Source organism: Eptesicus fuscus, chromosome 23 (assembly GCF_027574615.1).
Source record: "Eptesicus fuscus isolate TK198812 chromosome 23, DD_ASM_mEF_20220401, whole genome shotgun sequence".
Lineage (NCBI taxonomy): Eukaryota > Metazoa > Chordata > Mammalia > Chiroptera > Vespertilionidae > Eptesicus > Eptesicus fuscus.
The window spans coordinates 26,639,150-26,659,396 of NC_072495.1; the positions used below are offsets into that span (position 1 = coordinate 26,639,150).

The 20,247-nt window shown below is 55.6% G+C and overlaps 1 protein-coding gene and 5 gene segments (V, D, J or C); all 6 read left to right on the forward strand.

Moving 5' to 3' along the window:
* LOC103304675 (immunoglobulin lambda-1 light chain-like) overlaps positions 1-5,371 on the forward strand; it is a 28,863-nt gene extending 23,492 nt beyond the window's left edge. The window contains exons 5-6 of the mRNA XM_054712867.1: positions 191-225; positions 4,908-5,371. Of these exons, the coding sequence (XP_054568842.1) occupies positions 191-225; positions 4,908-5,227 (355 nt within the window). The 3' untranslated portion in view covers positions 5,228-5,371. The remainder of the gene's footprint in view (positions 1-190; positions 226-4,907) is intronic.
* LOC129148143 (Ig lambda chain C region-like) lies at positions 1,394-1,852 on the forward strand. The segment is given in 1 exon segment: positions 1,394-1,852. A coding segment is annotated over 1 exon segment (459 nt).
* A 2,252-nt stretch (positions 5,372-7,623) lies between the features above and the next one.
* LOC129148228 (immunoglobulin lambda constant 1-like) lies at positions 7,624-8,674 on the forward strand. The segment is given in 2 exon segments: positions 7,624-7,636; positions 8,336-8,674. Coding segments are annotated over 2 exon segments (333 nt in total).
* A 936-nt stretch (positions 8,675-9,610) lies between these two features.
* Positions 9,611-12,119, forward strand: LOC129148229 (Ig lambda chain C region-like). The segment is given in 3 exon segments: positions 9,611-9,619; positions 10,462-10,501; positions 11,781-12,119. Coding segments are annotated over 3 exon segments (369 nt in total).
* Positions 12,120-12,621: 502 nt separating this feature from the next.
* Positions 12,622-15,758, forward strand: LOC129148230 (Ig lambda chain C region-like). The segment is given in 3 exon segments: positions 12,622-12,669; positions 13,920-13,959; positions 15,301-15,758. Coding segments are annotated over 3 exon segments (408 nt in total).
* A 411-nt stretch (positions 15,759-16,169) lies between these two features.
* On the forward strand, positions 16,170-19,243 carry LOC129148231 (immunoglobulin lambda constant 1-like). The segment is given in 3 exon segments: positions 16,170-16,198; positions 17,390-17,493; positions 18,780-19,243. Coding segments are annotated over 3 exon segments (453 nt in total).
* Positions 19,244-20,247: the final 1,004 nt, after the last annotated feature.

Here is a 20,247-nt window from a genome sequence, read left to right on the forward strand (position 1 = left end):
CTGTGTCATCCATCCACCCTACAATCTGCTGAGGTGGTGGCGGGGGGACAGTGAGTGCGCCCCTGGCAGAGCAGACACGAGCCAGGGGCAGTGGCCCAGGCTTCCTCCAGCACAGCTGCATGTGGGGGCCCAGGGGTGGGGCAGGGCCTCCCAGAGAGAGGTTTTTGTACGAGCCTGTGTCACTGTGTAGGGTGTTCGGCGGAGGGACCCAGCTGACCGTCCTAGGTGAGTCTCTCCTTACCCCTCTTTCCCTGCTCCCCTACAAAGTTTGGGCCATTTTCTGCAAGTTTTGCTATTTTTCTGGGGGTTCTCTCAGGTTGTGGCCAAGCTGTCACCCAGGATCCCGGCTCTTGGGAACCTGGGCTCTTTGGGCCCCTGGTCTTACTGTCTTATTTGGTCACCCTCAGCCATTCACCTCTGACCCTAAAGACAGAGGAATGGACAGGATGCCCTGTGTGTGGATTCTTCCGTCTGTCTGTGAGGGTCAGGCTGGATTCTAGAGGGGCTCTTTTCTGTCATCCCCTGATCAGTTCCCGTGGGACAGGATTATTTCAGGGGGTCATTAGTGGCCCCCGTCTTAAGAGAAAGAGAAGGTAAGGAGCATTGAGGAGGTAACCTTGTGCAAATTTTAGGGTGACCCAGTACCCTCTGGGCCAAGGATAGAGACACACAGGTCAGAGGTTCAGGGCAGTTCTCAGGGACTGTGGGCTCTTGAACAATGTCCAGGAATGGTGCTGGGGTGCAGGGCTCCCCGGGGCCTGCATAGAGCTGCCATGCAGAGTCCTGACCAGCCTCGCCCCAGGGAACCCTGCAGGAGGAAGGACACAGCGGGTAGGAGGAGGTGCAGGAGGAAGGGTCATGGAATGACAGGTATGAGGACAAAGTGGCCTTTGGTCTCAGCAGGAAGAATATCCTCTGAGAAGGAATCGCAGGATCTATAGCATGAAAGTTCTAATGATCTGAGCAATTAGTGGGGATGCCATTGACTATAGAATGAGCACGACCCAACGACAGACAGACAGACAGACATTTTGTTCATCAGAAAGAGATGCAACCCAGTTTAGACAGGGATGAGGAGACATAGATTTGGGGTGAGAAACTGACCCCCTAGGCTGATGCTCCAAAGCCCCAGCACAAAGGATCAGGTCAGAGCTGTGCATTGATAGACCCAGCAGGAGGTCAGAGGGCTCAGAGCATCTTCTGTGGGACAGACTGACAGACACAGACAGGCCCAGTCAGATACCAGCAGAAGGCAGACCCAAGAGCGTGACAGTCAGATGTGTGGGTGGCAGAACGGGACCCACAAGGAAGGGAGATGGCAGGTGTCCAGGCTCAGGGTTTCTCAGGAAAATGGGGAGTTGAGCTAGAAACACCCCAAACTGCTCTGCCTGGCATGGATGTCATCCCCCGACAAGCCCCTGCCCTTGGGGTCCTGATGGTCCTCAGGACACTGTCCCCACAGGAAGACCGAGGTCAGGAGCTTTCAGGATGGACCCTGAGCCTCTCCCCTCCTGCCCCTCCCGCACCCACAGGTCAGCCCAAGTCGGCACCCTCGGTGTCTCTGTTCCCGCCCTCCGCTGAGGAGCTCAGCAAGAACAAGGCCACCCTGGTGTGTCTCATGAGTGACTTCTACCCGGGCAGCGTGACGGTGGCCTGGAAGGCAAATGGCACCCCCGTCACCCAGGGCGTGGAGACCACCAAGCCCTCCAAGCAGAGCAACAACAAGTACGCGGCCAGCAGCTACCTGAGCGTGTCCAGCCAAGACTGGAAATCCGCCAGCGCCTACAGCTGCCAGGTCACGCACGACGGGAAGACCGTGGAGAAGACAGTGGCCCCCTCAGAGTGTTCCTAGGACCTGGGTCCCCACTTCTGGGGACACTTCTCCGTCAGACTCTCCCTTCCCCCACTCTCCACTGAACCCCTGAGGCTCCTGCCCTGGTCCGCTCAGACTGGGCAGGTCTCCATCCCTCCCCGTTTCCACTTCTCCTAAATAAACTCCTGGTCATTTATCATCTCACATGTCTCATGTGTGTTCTGTGTGTGAGATAGGTCTCTAGGTTAAGAAAAAAGTGTAGGTGAGTCAAGACATGAGATTCCATGTACCCATCCTTAACTCAGCCAACCAATCAGGGACCTGAACCAGTTCTGCGTGCCAGTCGGAGCCAGGACCCAGAGCAGGAACTTCTCCGATGGGGCCGCCACCTGGGACACAGTCCCTTTTAACAGTGATGAGGGTCCCAGGAGGGCAGCCGTGGGCTACAGATGAAAATACTGGGGAAGGAATCCATTGAGCCCAGTCAATGCTCTTAGGAAGAGACATTGAACCCAATGGGGAGACCCATTACCCGCTGGGCCTTTCTTGTTGGTCCGTCACCACAGAGTCATGGAAAGCTATGAACAGTGCCTCCCATGGTGTATTTGTCACAGTGTGCCAATGCACGTTAGCTAAGCAACGACACTGACTAGTCCTGCAGCAGAGAAACAGTTAAATATCATGTGGCCTGACAATGCCCCCATCATGTTCATTCCTCCTACCAACTCAGGGAGCTCTGAGACACTCTTCAAGGGATGGTCACTGGTGCTGGGATCATGGGGTAAGGATGAGGCACAAGGAAGCTCCGTTTATGTTCTCATGGGCCTGGGTCAGGTTCAAGGTGACCATAGCAGGATCATGGACCTCCATCATGAGGAATCTCAACATCTGATGTCAGATCAGGGTGAGACTTTTTATGGGTGGTGGAAGGACGGAGCAGATGATGTCAGCATCTTAGGTGGAGGGGACATGGGAATTGACCTTGAAGTATTAGAAAGGGCACCGTCCTGGGCATAGATGGGTATCCAGGGATGTCCCAGGGAGGGCATATTCACTGGAATCCAGGAGCCGAGAAAGGAAAAGTGAGACCAGCTCAGAGCAGGAGGAGTGTGGCCTGTGGGTTACAGCAAGGTCAGCACCCCTTGACACAGCACCCCCACACCACTCCAACCTTGGGTGCAAAGGCTGGGGACACCCCAAGATCAACCTTAAGGACAGGCTGACCATTCTAAAGAACCTCCCTGACATTACCCTCAACAGTGCCAATCTAGGCTGTCGATAGAGAAGATCAGCCTGAGCCCCTGATTTGATGGCTGGGGACAAAGGAAGTTGCCAGAAGATTCTGAACACAGGCCAACCTGCCTTTCCCTGGAAGGGGTGGGAGGGAGAGAGGGATTCAAGGCCACCGTCCCCTCATGCTCTCTCCCTAGGATTAGGATTTTTTGGACGTAAGCGAGATGTGCCACCCGTTCCCATGGAACCTCCCTCACAGTGAAATAAACGGCCCCCAAACTCATCCCAAATCCCAGGAGACCGCAGGGGAAAGCATATCAAACACCAAGTTCCTTTGGGAGAATTGTTTCCACCAAAACTCGCTGTGTCATCCATCCACCCTACAATCTGCTGAGGTGGTGGAGGGGGACAGGGTGTGTGCCCCTGGCAGACCAGACACTACCCTGGGGCAGTGGCCCAGGCTTCCTCCAGCACAGCTGCACGTGGGGGCCCAGGGGTGGGGCAGGGCCTCCCAGAGAGAGGTTTTTGTATGAGCCTGTGTCACAGTGTATTGTGTTCGGCGGAGGAACCCAGCTGACCGTCCTAGGTGAGTCTCTTCTTCCCCCTCCTTCCTTGCTCCCTGAGTAGTTGGGGCAATTTTCTGTGAATTTAGCTCTTGGGGGGGGGGGTCTTGTCTCAGCCTGTGGCCAAGCTGTCACCCAGGATCCCGGCCCTTGGGAACCTGGGCTCTTTGGGTCCCTGGTCTTACTGTCCTATTTGGTCACCCTCAGCCATTCACCTCTGACCCAGAGACAGAGGAATGGACAGGATGCCCTGTGTGTGGATTCTTCCGTCTGTCTGTGAGGGTCATGCTGGATTCTAGAGGGGCTCTGTTCTGTTTCCCCCAGAGGGGCTCTTGTGGCACCAGATTTATTTCTGGGTGTCAATACGGGCCCCCAACTCAAAGAGAATAGAGGATAAGGACTATGGAGAGGGAAACTACCTGAAAATTCTAGGGTGCCCGGGATCCTTCAGGGCCAAGGTTAGAGATGCCCAGGTCAGAGGTTCAGGGCAAGTCTCAGGGACTGTGGGCTCTTGAACAATGGCCAGGAGTGGTGCTAGGGTGCAGGGCTCACCAGGGCCTGCAGAGTCCTGACCAGCCTCGCCCCCAGGGAACCCGGCAGAAGGAAGAACCCAGGGGGGAACAGGAGGTGCAGGCGGAAGGGTCATAGAATGACAGGTATGAGGACAAGGTGGCCTTTGGGTCACTGTGGGACAAACAGACTTGCTCAGGGAAATGCAGAATCCATGTCATGAAAGCTCTAATGATATGAGCAATTAGAGGGGATTCCATTGACTGTAGAATGAGAGTGACTTAAGCACAGACAGACTTATCTTTCATCAGAAAAATATACTACCCAGTTTAGACAGGGAGCAGGAGACATAGATTTGAGGGTGAGAAACTGACCCCTTGGGCCGAAGCTCCAAAGCCCCCAGCACAAAGGAGCAGGTCAGAGGTGTCCACACTTGACCCAGCAGGAGGTCAGAGGACTCAGAGCATCTTCTGTGGGACAGACTGACAGACACAGACAGGCCCAGTCAGATACTAGGAGAAGGCAGAGCCAGAGGGTGACAGTCAGATGTGTGGGTGGCAGAACGGGGCCCACAAGGACAGTGATGGCAGGTGTCCAGGCTCAGGGATTCTGAGGAAAATGGGGAGTTGAGCTAGAAACACCCTAAACTGCCCTGCATGGCATGGACGCTCACCCCTGAGGGCAGGGTCCTGATGGTCCTCAGGACAATGTCCCCACAGGAAGACCGAGTCAGGAGCTTTCAGGATGGACCCTGAGCCTCTCCCCTCCTGCCCCTCCCGCACCCACAGGTCAGCCCAAGTCGGAACCCTCAGTGTCTCTGTTCCCGCCCTCCGCTGAGGAGCTCAGCAAGAACAAGGCCACCCTGGTGTGTCTCATGAGTGACTTCTACCCGGGCAGCGTGACGGTGGCCTGGAAGGCAAATGGCACCCCCGTCACCCAGGGCGTGGAGACCACCAAGCCCTCCAAGCAGAGCAACAACAAGTACGCGGCCAGCAGCTACCTGAGCGTGTCCAGCCAAGACTGGAAATCCGCCAGCGCCTACAGCTGCCAGGTCACGCACGACGGGAAGACCGTGGAGAAGACAGTGGCCCCCTCAGAGTGTTCCTAGGACCTGAGTCCCCACTTCTGGGGACACTTCTCCGTCAGACTCTCCCTTCCCCCACTCTCCACTGAACCCCTGAGGCTCCTGCCCTGGTCCGCTCAGACTGGGCAGGTCTCCATCCCTCCCCGTTTCCACTTCTCCTAAATAAACTCCTGGTCATTTATCATCTGACATGTCTCATGTGTGTTCTGTGTGTGAGACGGTTCTTTGGGTTCAATTAATGGCAGTATAGTCATAGCATGAGATTCTGACTCCCATCGTTAACTCAACCAAACAACCGGGGACAAGAATCAGCTCTGCGTGCCAGTCGGAGCCAGGACCCAGAGCAGGAACTTCTCCGATGGGGCCGCCACCTGGGACACAGTCCCTTTTAACAGTGATGAGGGTCCCAGGAGGGCAGCCGTGGGCTACAGATGAAAATACTGGGGAAGGAATCCATTGAGCCCAGTCAATGCTCTTAGGAAGAGACATTGAACCCAATGGGGAGACCCATTACCCGCTGGGCCTTTCTTGTTGGTCCGTCACCACAGAGTCATGGAAAGCTTTGAACAGTGCCTCCCATGGTGTATTTGTCACAGTGTGCCAATGCACGTTAGCTAAGCAACGACACTGACTAGTCCTGCAGCAGAGAAACAGTTAAATATCATGTGGCCTGACAATGCCCCCATCATGTTCATTCCTCCTACCAACTCAGGGAGCTCTGAGACACTCTTCAAGGGATGGTCACTGGTGCTGGGATCATGGGGTAAGGATGAGGCACAAGGAAGCTCCGTTTATGTTCTCATGGGCCTGGGTCAGGTTCAAGGTGACCATAGCAAGGTCATGGACCTCCATCATGAGGAATCTCAACACCTGATGTCAGATCAGGGTGAGACTTTTTATGGGTGGTGGAAGGACGGAGAAGGTGATGTCAGCATCTCAGGTGGAGAGGACACGGGAGTTGACCCTGAAGGATTAGAAAGGGCACCGTCCTGGGCACAGAATGGGCATCCAGTGACGTCCCAGGGAGGGCATATCCACTGGAATTCAGGAGCCGAGTATGGGCAGGTGAGACTCACTCAGAACAGGGGGCACATGGCCTGTTGGTTACAGCAAGGTCAGGCATCCCCCGTGACACACACACCCAACCACTCTGGTCCTGGCATAAAGCAGGGGACACCCCCAGGTCACCATAAAGGACAGGCTGACAATTCTAAAGGACCACCCTGACATCACCCTCAACAGTGCCAATCTAGGCTGTCGATAGAGAAGATCAGCCTGAGCCCCTGATTTGATGGCTGGGGACAAAGGAAGTTGCCAGAAGATTCTGAACACAGGCCACCCTGCCTTTCCCTGGAAGGGGAGGGAAGGACAGAGGGAACAAAGGCCACCCTCCCCTCATGCTCTCACCCAGGGATTAGAGTTGTTTGGACATAAGAGAGATATGCCACCTGTTCCCATGGAACCTCCCTCACAGTGAAATAAACGCTCCCCCCCCCCCCCAAACTCATCCCAAATCCCAGGAGACCGCAGAGGAAAGCATATCAAACACCAAGTTCCTTTGGGAGAATTGCTTCCACCAAATGTGCTGCTGTACAACTCGCTGTGTCATCCATCCACCCTACAATCTGCTGAGGTGGTGGAGGGGGGACAGTGAGTGTGCCCCTGGCAGACCAGACACTACCCTGGGGCAGTGGCCCAGGCTTCCTCCAGCACAGCTGCAGGGGGGGGCCCAGGGGTGGGGCAGGGCCTCCCAGAGAGAGGTTTTTGTACGAGTCTGTGTCACTGTGTTGGGTGTTCGGCGGAGGAACCCAGCTGACCGTCCTAGGTGAGTCTCTCCTTCCCCCTCCTTTGCTGTTCTCCCAGAGGATTGGGCTGTTTTCTGTGAGTTTTGCTCTTTTTTTGGGGGGGTCTTGTCTCAGCCTGTGGCCAAGCTGTGACCCAGGATCCCAGCCCTTGGGAACCTGGGCTCTTTGGGTCCCTGGTCTTACTGTCCTATTTGGTCACCCTCAGCCATTCACCTCTGACCCAGAGACAGAGGAATGGACAGGATGCCCTGTGTGTGGATTCTTCCGTCTGTCTGTGAGGGTCATGCTGGATTCTAGAGGGGCTCTGTTCTGTTTCCCCCAGAGGGGCTCTTGTGGCACCAGATTTATTTCTGGGTGTCAATACGGGCCCCAACCCAAAGAGAATAGAGGATAAGGACTATGGAGGGGGAAACTACCTGAAAATTCTAGGGTGCCCGGGATCCTTCAGGGCCAAGGTTAGAGATGCCCAGGTCAGATGATCAGGGCAGGTCTCAGGGACTGTGGGCTCATGAACAAGGGCCAGGAATGGTGCTGGGGTGCAGGGTTCCCCGGGGCCTGCATAGAGCTGCCATGCAGAGTCCTGACCAGCCTCGCCCCAGGGAACCCTGCAGAAAGATGGACACAGCGGGTAGAGGAGGTGCAGGCAGAAGGGTCATGGAATGACAGGTATGAGGACAAGGTGGCCTTTGGGTCTCTGTGGGACAAACAGACTTGCTCAGGGAAATGCAGAATCTATGGCATGAGAGCTCTAGTGATAAGAGCATTTGCGGGGATGCCATTGACTATAGATGAGAGAGACACAAGAGCAGACAGACAGACTTCTGATTCTTCAGCTAAAAGTGTGCACTGTTAGAGAAGTTACAGGAGAGATGGATTTGGGGGTGAAAAACTGACCCCTTGGGCCGATGCTCCAAAGCCCCCAGCATAAAGGATCAGGTCAGAGGTGTCCACACTTGGACCCAGCAAGAGGTCAGAGGGCTCAGAGCATCTTCTGTGGGACAAACAGACTGACAGACGCAGACAGGCCCAGTCAGATACTAGGAGAAGGCAGGGCCAGAGGGTGACAGTCAGATGTGTGGGTGGCAGAACGGGGCCCACAAGAACAGGTGATGACAGGTGTCCAGGCTCAGGGTTTCTCAGGAAAATGGGGAGTTGAGCTAGGAACACCCCAAACTGCCCTGCATGGCATGGACTCTCACACCCAGAGAGGCCCCTGCCCTCAGGGTCCTGATGGTCCTCAGGACACTGTCCCCACAGGAAGACCGAGGTCAGGAGCTTTCAGGATGGACCCTGAGCCTCTCCCCTCCTGCCCCTCCCGCACCCACAGGTCAGCCCAAGTCGGAACCCTCAGTGTCTCTGTTCCCGCCCTCCGCTGAGGAGCTCAGCAAGAACAAGGCCACCCTGGTGTGTCTCATGAGTGACTTCTACCCGGGCAGCGTGACGGTGGCCTGGAAGGCAAATGGCACCCCCGTCACCCAGGGCGTGGAGACCACCAAGCCCTCCAAGCAGAGCAACAACAAGTACGCGGCCAGCAGCTACCTGAGCGTGTCCAGCCAAGACTGGAAATCCGCCAGCGCCTACAGCTGCCAGGTCACGCACGACGGGAAGACCGTGGAGAAGACAGTGGCCCCCTCAGAGTGTTCCTAGGACCTGAGTCCCCACTTCTGGGGACACTTCTCCTTCAGACTCTCCCTTCCCCCACTCTCCACTGAACCCCTGAGGCTCCTGCCCTGGTCCGCTCAGACTGGGCAGGTCTCCATCCCTCCCCGTTTCCACTTCTCCTAAATAAAGTCCTGGTCATTTATCATCTGACATGTCTCATGTGTGTTCTGTGTGTGTGAGGAGTCTCTTGGTAAAATAAAGGGCAGGATGGTTATGACATGTGATTCCATCTACCCTTCATTAGTGCAACCACGCTACCAGGGACCGGAATCAGCTCTGAGTGCCGGTGGGAGCTGTGACCCAAAGCAGGAACTTCTCCTGCGGGTCCAGCCCTGGGAGGCAGTCCTTTTTCACTTTGAAGGGACAAGGGCTGAGCAATAAAAATGTGGGTACCCTATGGACGGATCAGGGAGAAAGGAAGAGGGTCCCAGGAGAGGGGCTACAGATGGAAATACTGGGAAGGAAATCATGGAGCCAAGGCTGTGGAACAGACATTGAACTTCCCAGTCCATCATGGAGCCCAATGGGAGAGCCATTACAGGTGAAGGTTTGTGGTGGGTTCCTCACCACAGAGTCATGGAAAGCTTTGAACATGCCTCCCATGGCCCATTTGTCAAGCTTTGCCAATGCACAGTAGCTAAGCAACCACACTGACTAGTCCTGTGTCAGAGGAGCAGTTTAGTATCACAGAGCCTGACAATGCCCCCATCATGCTCACACCCCTTACGCACTCAGGGAACCCGGAACACTCTGCAAGGCATGGTCACTGGTGCTGGGAGCATGGGCTGAGGATGAGGCACAGGGAAGCTCAGTTTATGTCCGCATCGTCTTGGGTCAGGCTCAGGCTCAAGGTGGCCCTAGCTTGGGCCTGGGACCTCCATCATGAAGATCTCAAACCCTGAAGTCAGATCAATCTGAGATTTTGGGGGTTGGTTTACGGATGAAGAAGGTGATGTCAACATCTCAGGTGGAGGTGACACGGGAGTTGACCTTGAAGGAATAGAAAGGGCACCCTCCTGGGCACAGAATGGGCATCCAGTGACGTCCCAGGGAGGGTATATCCACTGGAATTCAGGAGCTGAGTAAGGGCAGGTGAGACCAGCTCAGAGCAAGGGGTGTGGCCTGTGGGTTACAGCAAGGTCAGGCCTCCCCCGTGACACAGCACCCCATGGGAGCGAAGGCAGTGGACACCCGCAAGGTCATCCTAAAAGACAGGTTGGCCATCCTACAGGACATGCCCCCCCACCCCGACATCACTCAGAACACTGCCAATCTAGGCTCTCCTTAGGGAAGACAAGCCTGAGGGCTTGATCAGATGGCTGGGGACATGGGAAGTGGGCAATACTCTGTACACAGGCCAACCTGCCTTTCCCTGGAAGGGGAGGGAGGGAGAGAGGGAATACCGGCTACCCTCCCCTCGTGCTGTCACCAAGGGATTAGGGACTTGAGACGTAAGAGAGATGTGCCATCCATTCCCATGAGTCCTCACTCCCAGTGATAAAAATAGGCTCCAGAGTCATCCCACATCCAGGAGACCATAGCGGTAAAGAGCCCATCAGACACCCTATCCCTTTCGGAGACTTGCTTCCAACAATCCCGCTTCTGTACAACACGCTGTGTCTTCTATCCTGTCATCTGCTGTGTCATGGGGGGGCAATGTGTGTGCCCCTTGCAACCCTGACAGCAGCCTGGGGCAGTGGCCCAGGCTTCCTCCATCACAGCTGCAGGTGGGGGCCCAGGGGTGGGGCAGGGCCTCCCAGAGAGAGGTTTTTGTACGAGCCTGTGTCACAGTGTGCTGTGTTCGGCGGAGGGACCCAGCTGACCGTCCTAGGTGAGTCTCTCATTCGCTCTTCTCCCCTCCTCCCCCAGCAGTTTGGGCCATTTTCTGCTGGTTTTGCTATTTTTCTGGGGGTTCTCTCAGCTTGTGGCCACGTTTTCACCCAGGATCCTGGGCTTGTGGGACAGTGAGCTCTTCCTTTCCGCCTTCTTACTGTCCTATTTGCATCCACTGGCCTCTAGTAGCCCTTTCGCTCTGTCCCCAGAGACAGAGGAATGGACAGGATGCCCTGTAGACGCTTCTATCTGTCTGCCAGGGTCATGCTGGATTCTAGACAGGCCTGTTCTGTCTTCCCCTGCTGGGTTCCTATGGCACGAGATTGTTTTGGGGGGTCCATAGTCATGCTGTCTTAAGGGGAAGAAAGGATAAGGAGCTCTGAGGGAGTCAACTCGTGCATATTTTAGGGTGATCCAGTACCCTCTGGGTCAAGGCTAGAGACGCACAAGTCAGAGGTTCAGGGCAGGTCTCTGGGACTGTGGGCTGATGAACAAGGGCCAGGAATGGTGCTGGGGTGCAGGGCTCCCCGGGGCCTGCATAGAGCTGCCATGCAGAGTCCTGACCAGCCTCGCCCCAAGGAACCCTGCAGGAGGAAGGACACAGGGGGGAGGAGGAGGTGCAGGAGGAAGGGTCATGGAAACACAGGTATGAGGACAAGGTGGCCTTTGGTCTCTGCAGGACGAACATCCTCTTGGAAGGTAACGTACAATTATTGGCTTAAAAGCTCCAGTGATATGACTGATTAGCAGGGACTCCATTGACTGTAGAATGAGAGACCCAGGGACAGACAGAAATTTTGTTCATCAGCAAAACTCATACTCACTTAAGAGAAAGTACAGGACAGATAGATTGGAGCGGGGGGGGGGGGGCGCAGAAACCTGAGGGCAAAAACCCTAAGACTCCAGGACAAAGGATCAGGTCAGAGATGTGCACAGATAGACCCAGCAGGAGGTCAGAGGGCTCAGAGCATCTTCTGTGGGACAAACAGACTGACAGACACAGACAGGCCGTCAGATACCAGGAGAAGGCAGAGCCAAAACAGTGACAGTCAGATGTGTGGGTGGCAGAACAGGGCTAAAAGGATCTCAGGAAAATGGGGAGTGAGCTAGGAACACCCCCAAACTGCCCTGCATGGCATGGACGCTCACCCCCAGAGAGGCCCCTGCCCTCGGGGTCCTGATGGTCCTCAGGACACTGTCCCCACAGGAAGACCGAGGTCAGGAGCTTTCAGGATGGACCCTGAGCCTCTCCCCTCCTGCCCCTCCCGCACCCACAGGTCAGCCCAAGTCGGCACCCTCAGTGTCTCTGTTCCCGCCCTCCGCTGAGGAGCTCAGCAAGAACAAGGCCACCCTGGTGTGTCTCATGAGTGACTTCTACCCGGGCAGCGTGACGGTGGCCTGGAAGGCAAATGGCACCCCCGTCACCCAGGGCGTGGAGACCACCAAGCCCTCCAAGCAGAGCAACAACAAGTACGCGGCCAGCAGCTACCTGAGCGTGTCCAGCCAAGACTGGAAATCCGCCAGCGCCTACAGCTGCCAGGTCACGCACGACGGGAAGACCGTGGAGAAGACAGTGGCCCCCTCAGAGTGTTCCTAGGACCTGAGTCCCCACTTCTGGGGACACTTCTCCGTCAGACCCTCCCTTCCCCCACTTTCCACTGAACCCCTGAAGCTCCTGCCCTGGTCCATTCAGACTGGGCAGGTCTCTATCCCTCCCCGTTTCCACTTCTCCTAAATAAACTCTTGGTCATTTATCATCTGACATGTCTCATGTGTATTCTGTGTGTGGGATGGGTCTTTGGGTTCAATTAAGGGCTGGCAAGTCATGATATGAAATTCCATCTACCCATCCTTAACTCAGCCAAGCAACTAGGGACCTGAATCAGCTCTGAGTGCCTGTGGGAGACGGAACCTAGAGCAGGAACTTCTGCGGGGCCGGCCCATGAGAGGCAGTCCTTTTTTACTGGGAAGGGACAGGAGCTGCGTGGGAAAGATGTGGGTACCCTGAGGGGCGATCAAGAAAAGATGAAGAAGGTCCCAGGAGGGCAGGGTGGCCTATCGATGGAAATGTTGGGAAGAAAATCATGGAGCCAAGGCTGTGGTTGTTGGGAACAGACAATGAACTTCCCTGTTCATCATGGAGCCCAATGGGAGAGCCATTACCAGGTGAGGGGCTCATGGTTGGCGCCGCACCATAAAATCATGAAAAGCTGTGCACAGTGCCTGCCATGGTCCATTTGTCACACTTGGACAATGCCCGTTAGCTAAGGAAAGACACTGACTGGTCCTGGAGCAGAGAAGCAGTGTAATATCATGGAGCCTAACATTCCCCCATCACGTTCATTCCTCCTACCCACGCAGGGAGCCTGGGACTCATGGTCACTGGTGCTGGGAACATGGGCTGAGGATGAGGCACAGGGAAGCTCAGTTTGTGTTCGAATCGTCTTGGGTCAGTGTCAGGCTCAAGGTGACCCTAACTTGAGCCTGGGACCTCCATCATGAAGGTCTCAAACCCTGAAGTCAGATCAACCTGAGTTTTGGGGGGTTGGTTTAAGGACGGAGCAGGTGATGTCAGCATCTCAGGTGGAGAGGACACAGGACTTGACCTTGAAGGACTAGAAAGGGCACCGTCCTGGGCACAGAATGCGCATCCAGTAATGTTCCAGGGAGGGCATATCCACTGGAATTCAGGAGCTGAGTAAGGGCAGGTGAGACCAGCTCAGAGCAAAGGGTGTGGCCTGTGGGTTACAGCAAGGTCAGGCCTCCCCGGTGACACAGCACTCCACACCACACACTCCCACCGAAAGGATGCCAGGGGACACCCCCAAGGTCACCCTAAAGGACAAGTTAGCAAAGGATACAGACCCACCGGAATATCACCAGGTCTATCCCAATTTAGGCTGTCCCTAGGGACGATAAGCCAGAGGTCTTGATCAAATGGTTGGGGACATAGGAAGTTGCCAGTAGACTTTCTACACAAGCCAACCTGCCTTTCTCTGGAAGGGGAGGGAGGGAGAGGGACTACGCACTGCCCTCCCCTCATGCTCTCACCCAGGGATTAGGGGTGTTTGGACATAAGAAAGATGTGCCACACGTTCCCATGGAACCTCCTCGCAGTGACAAGCATGGCTGCCATACTCATCCCACATCCCAGGGGAGCAGAGTGGAACCAAACACCTAATGCCTTTGGGAGAATTGCTTCCAAGAATGCTATTGCCATGCAATGCACCGTGTCCTCTATCCTGTCACCTGCTCGTCTGAAAGGGGGGACAGTGTGTGTGCCCCTTGCAGACCAGACACCACCCTGGGGCAGTGGCCCAGGCTTCCTCCAGCACAGCTGTGGGGGGCAAAAAGGGGGGCTCAGGGGTGGGGCAGAACCTCCCAGAAAGAGGTTTTTGTATGAGCCTGTGTCACAGTGTTATGTGTTCGGCGGAGGGACCCAGCTGACCGTCCTAGGTGAGTGTCTCCTTCCCCCTCCTTCCCTGCTCCCCTTCAAAGTTTGGGCCGCTTTCTGCTCTTTTTGCTCTTTTTCTGCTCTTGCCTCAGCCTGTGGCCCCCACGAGCTTTGCCCCACGATCCCCACCCTTGGGGACCTAAGCTCTTCCCATCCCTGTTCTTACTGTCCTACTTGGTCACCCTCAGCCCTTCACCTCTGACCCCAGAGACAGAGGAATGGACAGGATGCCTTGTGGATTCTTCCATCTGTCTGTGAGGGTCATGCTATTCCTGTTGGGCTCTGTTCTGTCTTCCCCTGATGGGCTTCTGTGGGACAAGATTTTATCTGCAAGTCACTGGTGGCCCCTGTTTTAAGGGGAAGAGAGGAAAAGAAGTACTGAGGGGTAACTGGGTGAAAATTTTAGAATGAGCCAGATCGCTCAGGGCCAAGGCTAGAGATGAGCAGGTCAGGGATTGAGGGAAGGTCTCCAGGACTGTGGGCTGATGAACAAGGGCCAGGAATGGTGCTGGGGTGCAGGGCTCCCGGGGCCTGCATAGAGCTGCCATGCAGAGGCCTGACCAGCCTCGCCCCAGGGAACCCTGCAGGAGGAAGGACACAGGGGGAGGAGGAGGTGCAGGAGGAAGGACACAGGGGGAGGAGGAGGTGCAGGAGAAGGACACAGGGGGGAGTAGAAGGTGCAGGAGGAAGGGTCAGGGAATGACAAGCATTGGGGTCAAGGTGACTTTTGGGTCTCTTTAGACTTGCTCAAGGAAATGCAGAATCTATGTCATGAAACCTCTAGTGATAAGAGCATTTGTGGGGATGCCATTGCCTGTAGATGAGAGAGACACAAGAGCAGACAGACAGACTTCTGATTCTTCAGCAAAAGTATGCACTGTTTGAGAAGTTATGGGACAGATGGATTTGGGGGTGGAAAACTGACACCTTGGATCAATGCTCCAAAGCCACCAGGACAAAGGATCAGGTCAAAGGTGTCCACACTTGGACCCAGCAGGAGGTCAGAGGGCTCAGAGCATCTTCTATGGGACAGACTGACAGACACAGACAGGCCCAGTCAGATACCAGGAGAAGGCAGAACCAGAGGGTGACAGTCAGATGTGTGGGTGGCAGAACGGGGCCACAAAGACAGTGATGGCAGGTGACCAGGCTCAGGGTTTCTCAGGAAAATGGGGAGTTGAGCTAGGAACACCCCAAACTGCCCTGCATGGCATGGACGCTCACAACCAGAGAGGCCCCTGCCCTCGGGCTCCTGATGGTCCTGACCCCACAGGAAGACCGAGGTCAGGAGCTTTCAGGATGGACCCTGAGCCTCTCCCCTCCTGCCCCTCCCGCACCCACAGGTCAGCCCAAGTCGGCACCCTCGGTGTCTCTGTTCCCGCCATCCGCTGAGGAGCTCAGCAAGAACAAGGCCACCCTGGTGTGTCTCATGAGTGACTTCTACCCGGGCAGCGTGACGGTGGCCTGGAAGGCAAATGGCACCCCCGTCACCCAGGGCGTGGAGACCACCAAGCCCTCCAAGCAGAGCAACAACAAGTACGCGGCCAGCAGCTACCTGAGCGTGTCCAGCCAAGACTGGAAATCCGCCAGCGCCTACAGCTGCGAGGTCACGCACGACGGGAAGACCGTGGAGAAGACAGTGGCCCCCTCGGAGTGTTCCTAGGACCTGGGTCCCCACTTCTGGGGACACTTCTCCGTCAGACTCTCCCTTCCCCCACTCTCCACTGAACCCCTGAGGCTCCTGCCCTGGTCCGCTCAGACTGGGCAGGTCTCCATCCCTCCCCGTTTCCACTTCTAAATAAACTCCTGGTCATTTATCATCTGACATGTCTCATGTGTGTTCTGTAGTCTGCATGGGTCTCTAGGTTGAAGGGTCAGTAATAACCGGCAGGACCGGAATGACATGACATGGATCTACCTGAGGTCCACTCAACTCACCCACCAGGGACCTGAATCAGCTCTGAGTGCCAGTGGGAGGGGGTTCCCAGGACAGGAACTTCTCCTGGGGGACCGGCCCCTGGGAGGCAGTCCTTGTCACCTGGAAAGGGAAAAGGGCTGAGTGACAAAGATATGATTACCCTGAGGGGCAATCAAGGAAAACTGAAGAGGGTCCCAGGAGGGCAAGGTGGGCTACAGATGTAGATATTGGGAAGGAAATCATGGAGGAAGGATGTGGTCATTGGGAACAGACACTGAACTTCCCTGTTCCATCATGGAGCCCAATGGGAGAGCCATTACCAGGTGAGGGGCTCATGGTTGGCCCATCAGCATGGAGTCATGGAAAGCGTTGATCAGTGCCTCCCATGGTGCCTTTGTCTAACTCTGCCAATGCCCGTTAGCTAAGGAAGACACTGACTGGTCCTGGAGCAGAGAGGCAGTTTCATATCATGGAGCCTAACATTCCCCCATCACGTTCATTCCTCCTACCCACTCAGGGAGCCTGGGACTCATGGTCACTGGTGCTGGGAACCTGGACTGAGGATGAGGCACAGGGAAGCTCAGTTTATGTTCACATCGACTTGGGTCAGTGTCAGGCTCAAGGTGGCCCTAGCTTGGGCCTGGGACCTCCATCATGAAGATTCAAACTCTGAAGTCAAGATAACCTGAGATATTGGGGGTTGATTTAAGGATGAAGCAGGTGATGTCAGCATCTCAGGTGGAGAGGACACATGAGTTGACCTTGAAGGACTAGAAAGGGCACCATCCTGGGCACAGAATAGGCATTCAGTGACGTCCCAGGGAGGGCATTACCAATGGAATTCAGGAGCTGAGTAAGTGCAGGTGAGATCAGCTCAGAGCAGGAGGCATGTGGCCTGTGGGCTACAGCAAGGTCAGGCCTCCCCGGTGACACAGCACCACCACCACTCCCTGACACACACTCACCGTAAGGATGTCAGGGGACACCCCCTAGCTCACCCTAAAGGACACGTTGGCAAAGACTACAGTCCCACCCAAACATCCCCAGGTCTATCCCAATCTAGGCTGTCCCTAGGGACCATAAGCCAGAGGTCTTGACCAGATGGTTGGGGACATAGGTTGGGATAGAATCTTACACAGCCCAGCCTGCCCTTCCTGGAAGGGGATAAAGGGAGAGAGGGAATACAGGCCGCCCTCCCCTCATGCTCTTACCCTGGGATTAGGGGTGTTTGGACGTAAGAGAGATGGGCCACCCGTTCCCATGGAACCTCCCTCACAGTGAAATAAACGCCCTCCAAACTCATCCCGAATCCCAGGAGACCACAGTGGAACAGCCTATGAGACACCACGTTCCTAGGGAGAATTGCTTCCATCAATGCTACCGCCGTGCAATGCACTGTCATCTATCCTGTCACCTGCTGCTTGGTGGGGGATGGAGGGGGACAGTGGTGCACCCCTGGCAGACCAGACACTACCCTGGGGCAGTGACCCAGGCTTCCTCCATCACAGCTGCAGGTGGGGGCTCAGGGGTGGGGCAGAGCCTCCCAGAGAGAGGTTTTTGTATGAGCCTGTGTCACTGTGTTGGGTGTTCGGCGGAGGGACCCAGCTGACCGTCCTAGGTGAGTCTCTCCTTCCCCCTCCTTCCTTGTTCCCGGAGCAGTCGCGGCAATTTTCTGCTAGTTTTGCTCTTTTTGGGGGGTCTTGTCTCAGCCTGTGGCCAAGCTTTCAACTAGGTTCCCAGCCCTTGGGACCTGAGCTCTTCCCATCTCCATTCTTACTGTCCTCTTTTGCTACAAGTCACCATCAGCCGTTCATCTCTGACCCCTGACTGTGGAATGGACAGGATGCCCTGTGCTTTCTTCGATCTGTTTGCCAGGACCGTGCTGGATTCTAGACGGGCTCTGTTCTCTCTTCCTCTGAGGGCTCCTATTGTACCAGATTTCTTTCTGGGGGTCAATGGTTGCCCACATCCTAAGGGGACGGGAGGATAAGCAAGCCTGAGGGGTTAACCACGTGAACATTGTAGGGTGACCAAGACTAGAAACGCCCAGGTCAGAAGTTCAGGGCAGGACTCTGGGACTGTGGGCTCATGAACAAAGTCCAGGAATGGTGCTGGGGTGCAGGGCTCCCCGGGGCCTGCATAGAGCTGCCATGCAGAGTCCTGACGAGCCTCGCACCAAGGAAGCCTGCAGGATGAAGGACACAGGGGGAGGAGGAGAAGGTGCAGGAGGAAGGGTCATGGAATGACAGGTATGAGGACAAGGTGGCCTTTGGGTCTCTGTGGGACAAACAGACTTGCTCAGGGAAATGCAGAATCTATGGCATGAGAGCTCTAGTGATATGCGCAATTTGGGGGAAGCCATTGACTGTAGATGAGAGAGACCCAAAGACAAACAGACTTCTGATTCATCAGCAAAAAGTGTGCACTGTTAGAGAAGTTACGGGAGAGATGGATTTGGGGTGAAAAACTGACCCCTTAGACCGATGCTCCAAAGCCCCAGCATAAAGGATCAGGTCAGAGATGTGCACTGATAGACGCAGCAGGAGGTCAGAGGGCTCAAAGCATCTTCTGTGGGACAAACAGACTGACAGACACAGACAGGCCCAGTCAGAAACCAGGAGAAGGCAGAGCCAAGACAGTGACAGTCAGATTTGTGAGTGGCAGAACGGGGTCGACAAGGAAGGGAGATGGCAGGTGTCCAGGCTCAGGGTTTCTCAGGAAAATGGGGAGTTGAGCTAGGAACACCCCAAACTGCCCTGCATGGCATGGACGCTCAACCCAAAGAGTCTCCTGTCCTCGGGGTCCTGATGGTGCTCAGGACACTGTCCCCACAGGAAGACCGAGGTCAGGAGCTTTCAGGATGGACCCTGAGCCTCTCCCCTCCTGCCCCTCCCGCACCCACAGGTCAGCCCAAGTCGGAACCCTCAGTGTCTCTGTTCCCGCCATCCGCTGAGGAGCTCAGCAAGAACAAGGCCACCCTGGTGTGTCTCATGAGTGACTTCTACCCGGGCAGCGTGACGGTGGCCTGGAAGGCAAATGGCACCCCCGTCACCCAGGGCGTGGAGACCACCAAGCCCTCCAAGCAGAGCAACAACAAGTACGCGGCCAGCAGCTACCTGAGCGTGTCCAGCCAAGACTGGAAATCCGCCAGCGCCTACAGCTGCCAGGTCACGCACGACGGGAAGACCGTGGAGAAGACAGTGGCCCCCTCAGAGTGTTCCTAGGACCTGAGTCCCCACTTCTGGGGACACTTCTCCGTCAGACTCTCCCTTCCCCCACTCTCCACTGAACCCCTGAGGCTCCTGCCCTGGTCCGCTCAGACTGGGCAGGTCTCCATCCCTCCCCGTTTCCACTTCTCCTAAATAAACTCCTGGTCATTTATCATCTGTCATGTCTCATGTGTGTTCTGTAGTCTGCATGGGTCTCTAGGTTGAAGGGTCAGTAATAACGGGCAGGACGGGAATGACATGACATGGATCTACCTGAGGTCCACTCGACTCACCCACCAGGGACCTGAATCTGCTCTGAGTGCCAGTGGGAGGGGGTTCCCAGGGCATGAACTTCTCCTGAAGGACCAGCCCCTGGGAGGCAGTCCTTGTCACCTAGAAAGGGACAAAGGCTGAGTGACAAAGATGTGATTACCCTGAGGGGCAATCAAGGAAAACTGAAGAGGGTCCCAGGAGGGCAGGGTGGGCTACAGATGCAGATATTGGGAAGGAAATCATGGAGGAAGGCTGTGGTCATTAGGAACAGACATTGAACTTCCCTGTCTATCCGGGAGCCCAATGGGAGAGCCATTACCAGGTGAGGGGCTCATGGTTGGCCCATCAGCATGGAGTTATGGGAAGCGTTGATCAGTGCCTCCCATGGTGCCTTTGTCTAACTCTGCCAATGCCCGTTAGCTAAGGAAGACACTGACTGGTCCTGCAGCAGAGAGGCAGTTTCATATCATGGAGCCTAACATTCCCCCATCACGTTCATTCCTCCAACCCACTCCGGGAGCCTGGAACATCCTTCAAGGCATGGTTCCTGGTGCTGGGAACCTGGACTGAGGATGAGGCACAGGGAAGCTCAGTTTATGTTCGCATCGTCTTGGGTCAGGCTCAGGCTCAAGGTGGCCCTAGCTTAGGCCTTGGACCTCCATCATGAAGGTCTCACACCCTGAAGTCAGATCAAAATGAGATTTTGGGGGTTGGTTTAAGAATGGAGCAGGTGATGACAGGCCTCAGGTGGAGTAGACACGGGAGTTGACCTTGAATGACTAGAAAGGGCACCGTCCTGGGCACAGAAAGGGTACCCAGTGACTTCCCAGGGAGGGTATATGCGCTGGAACTCAGAAGCTGAGTAAGGGCAGGTGAGACCAGCTCAGAGC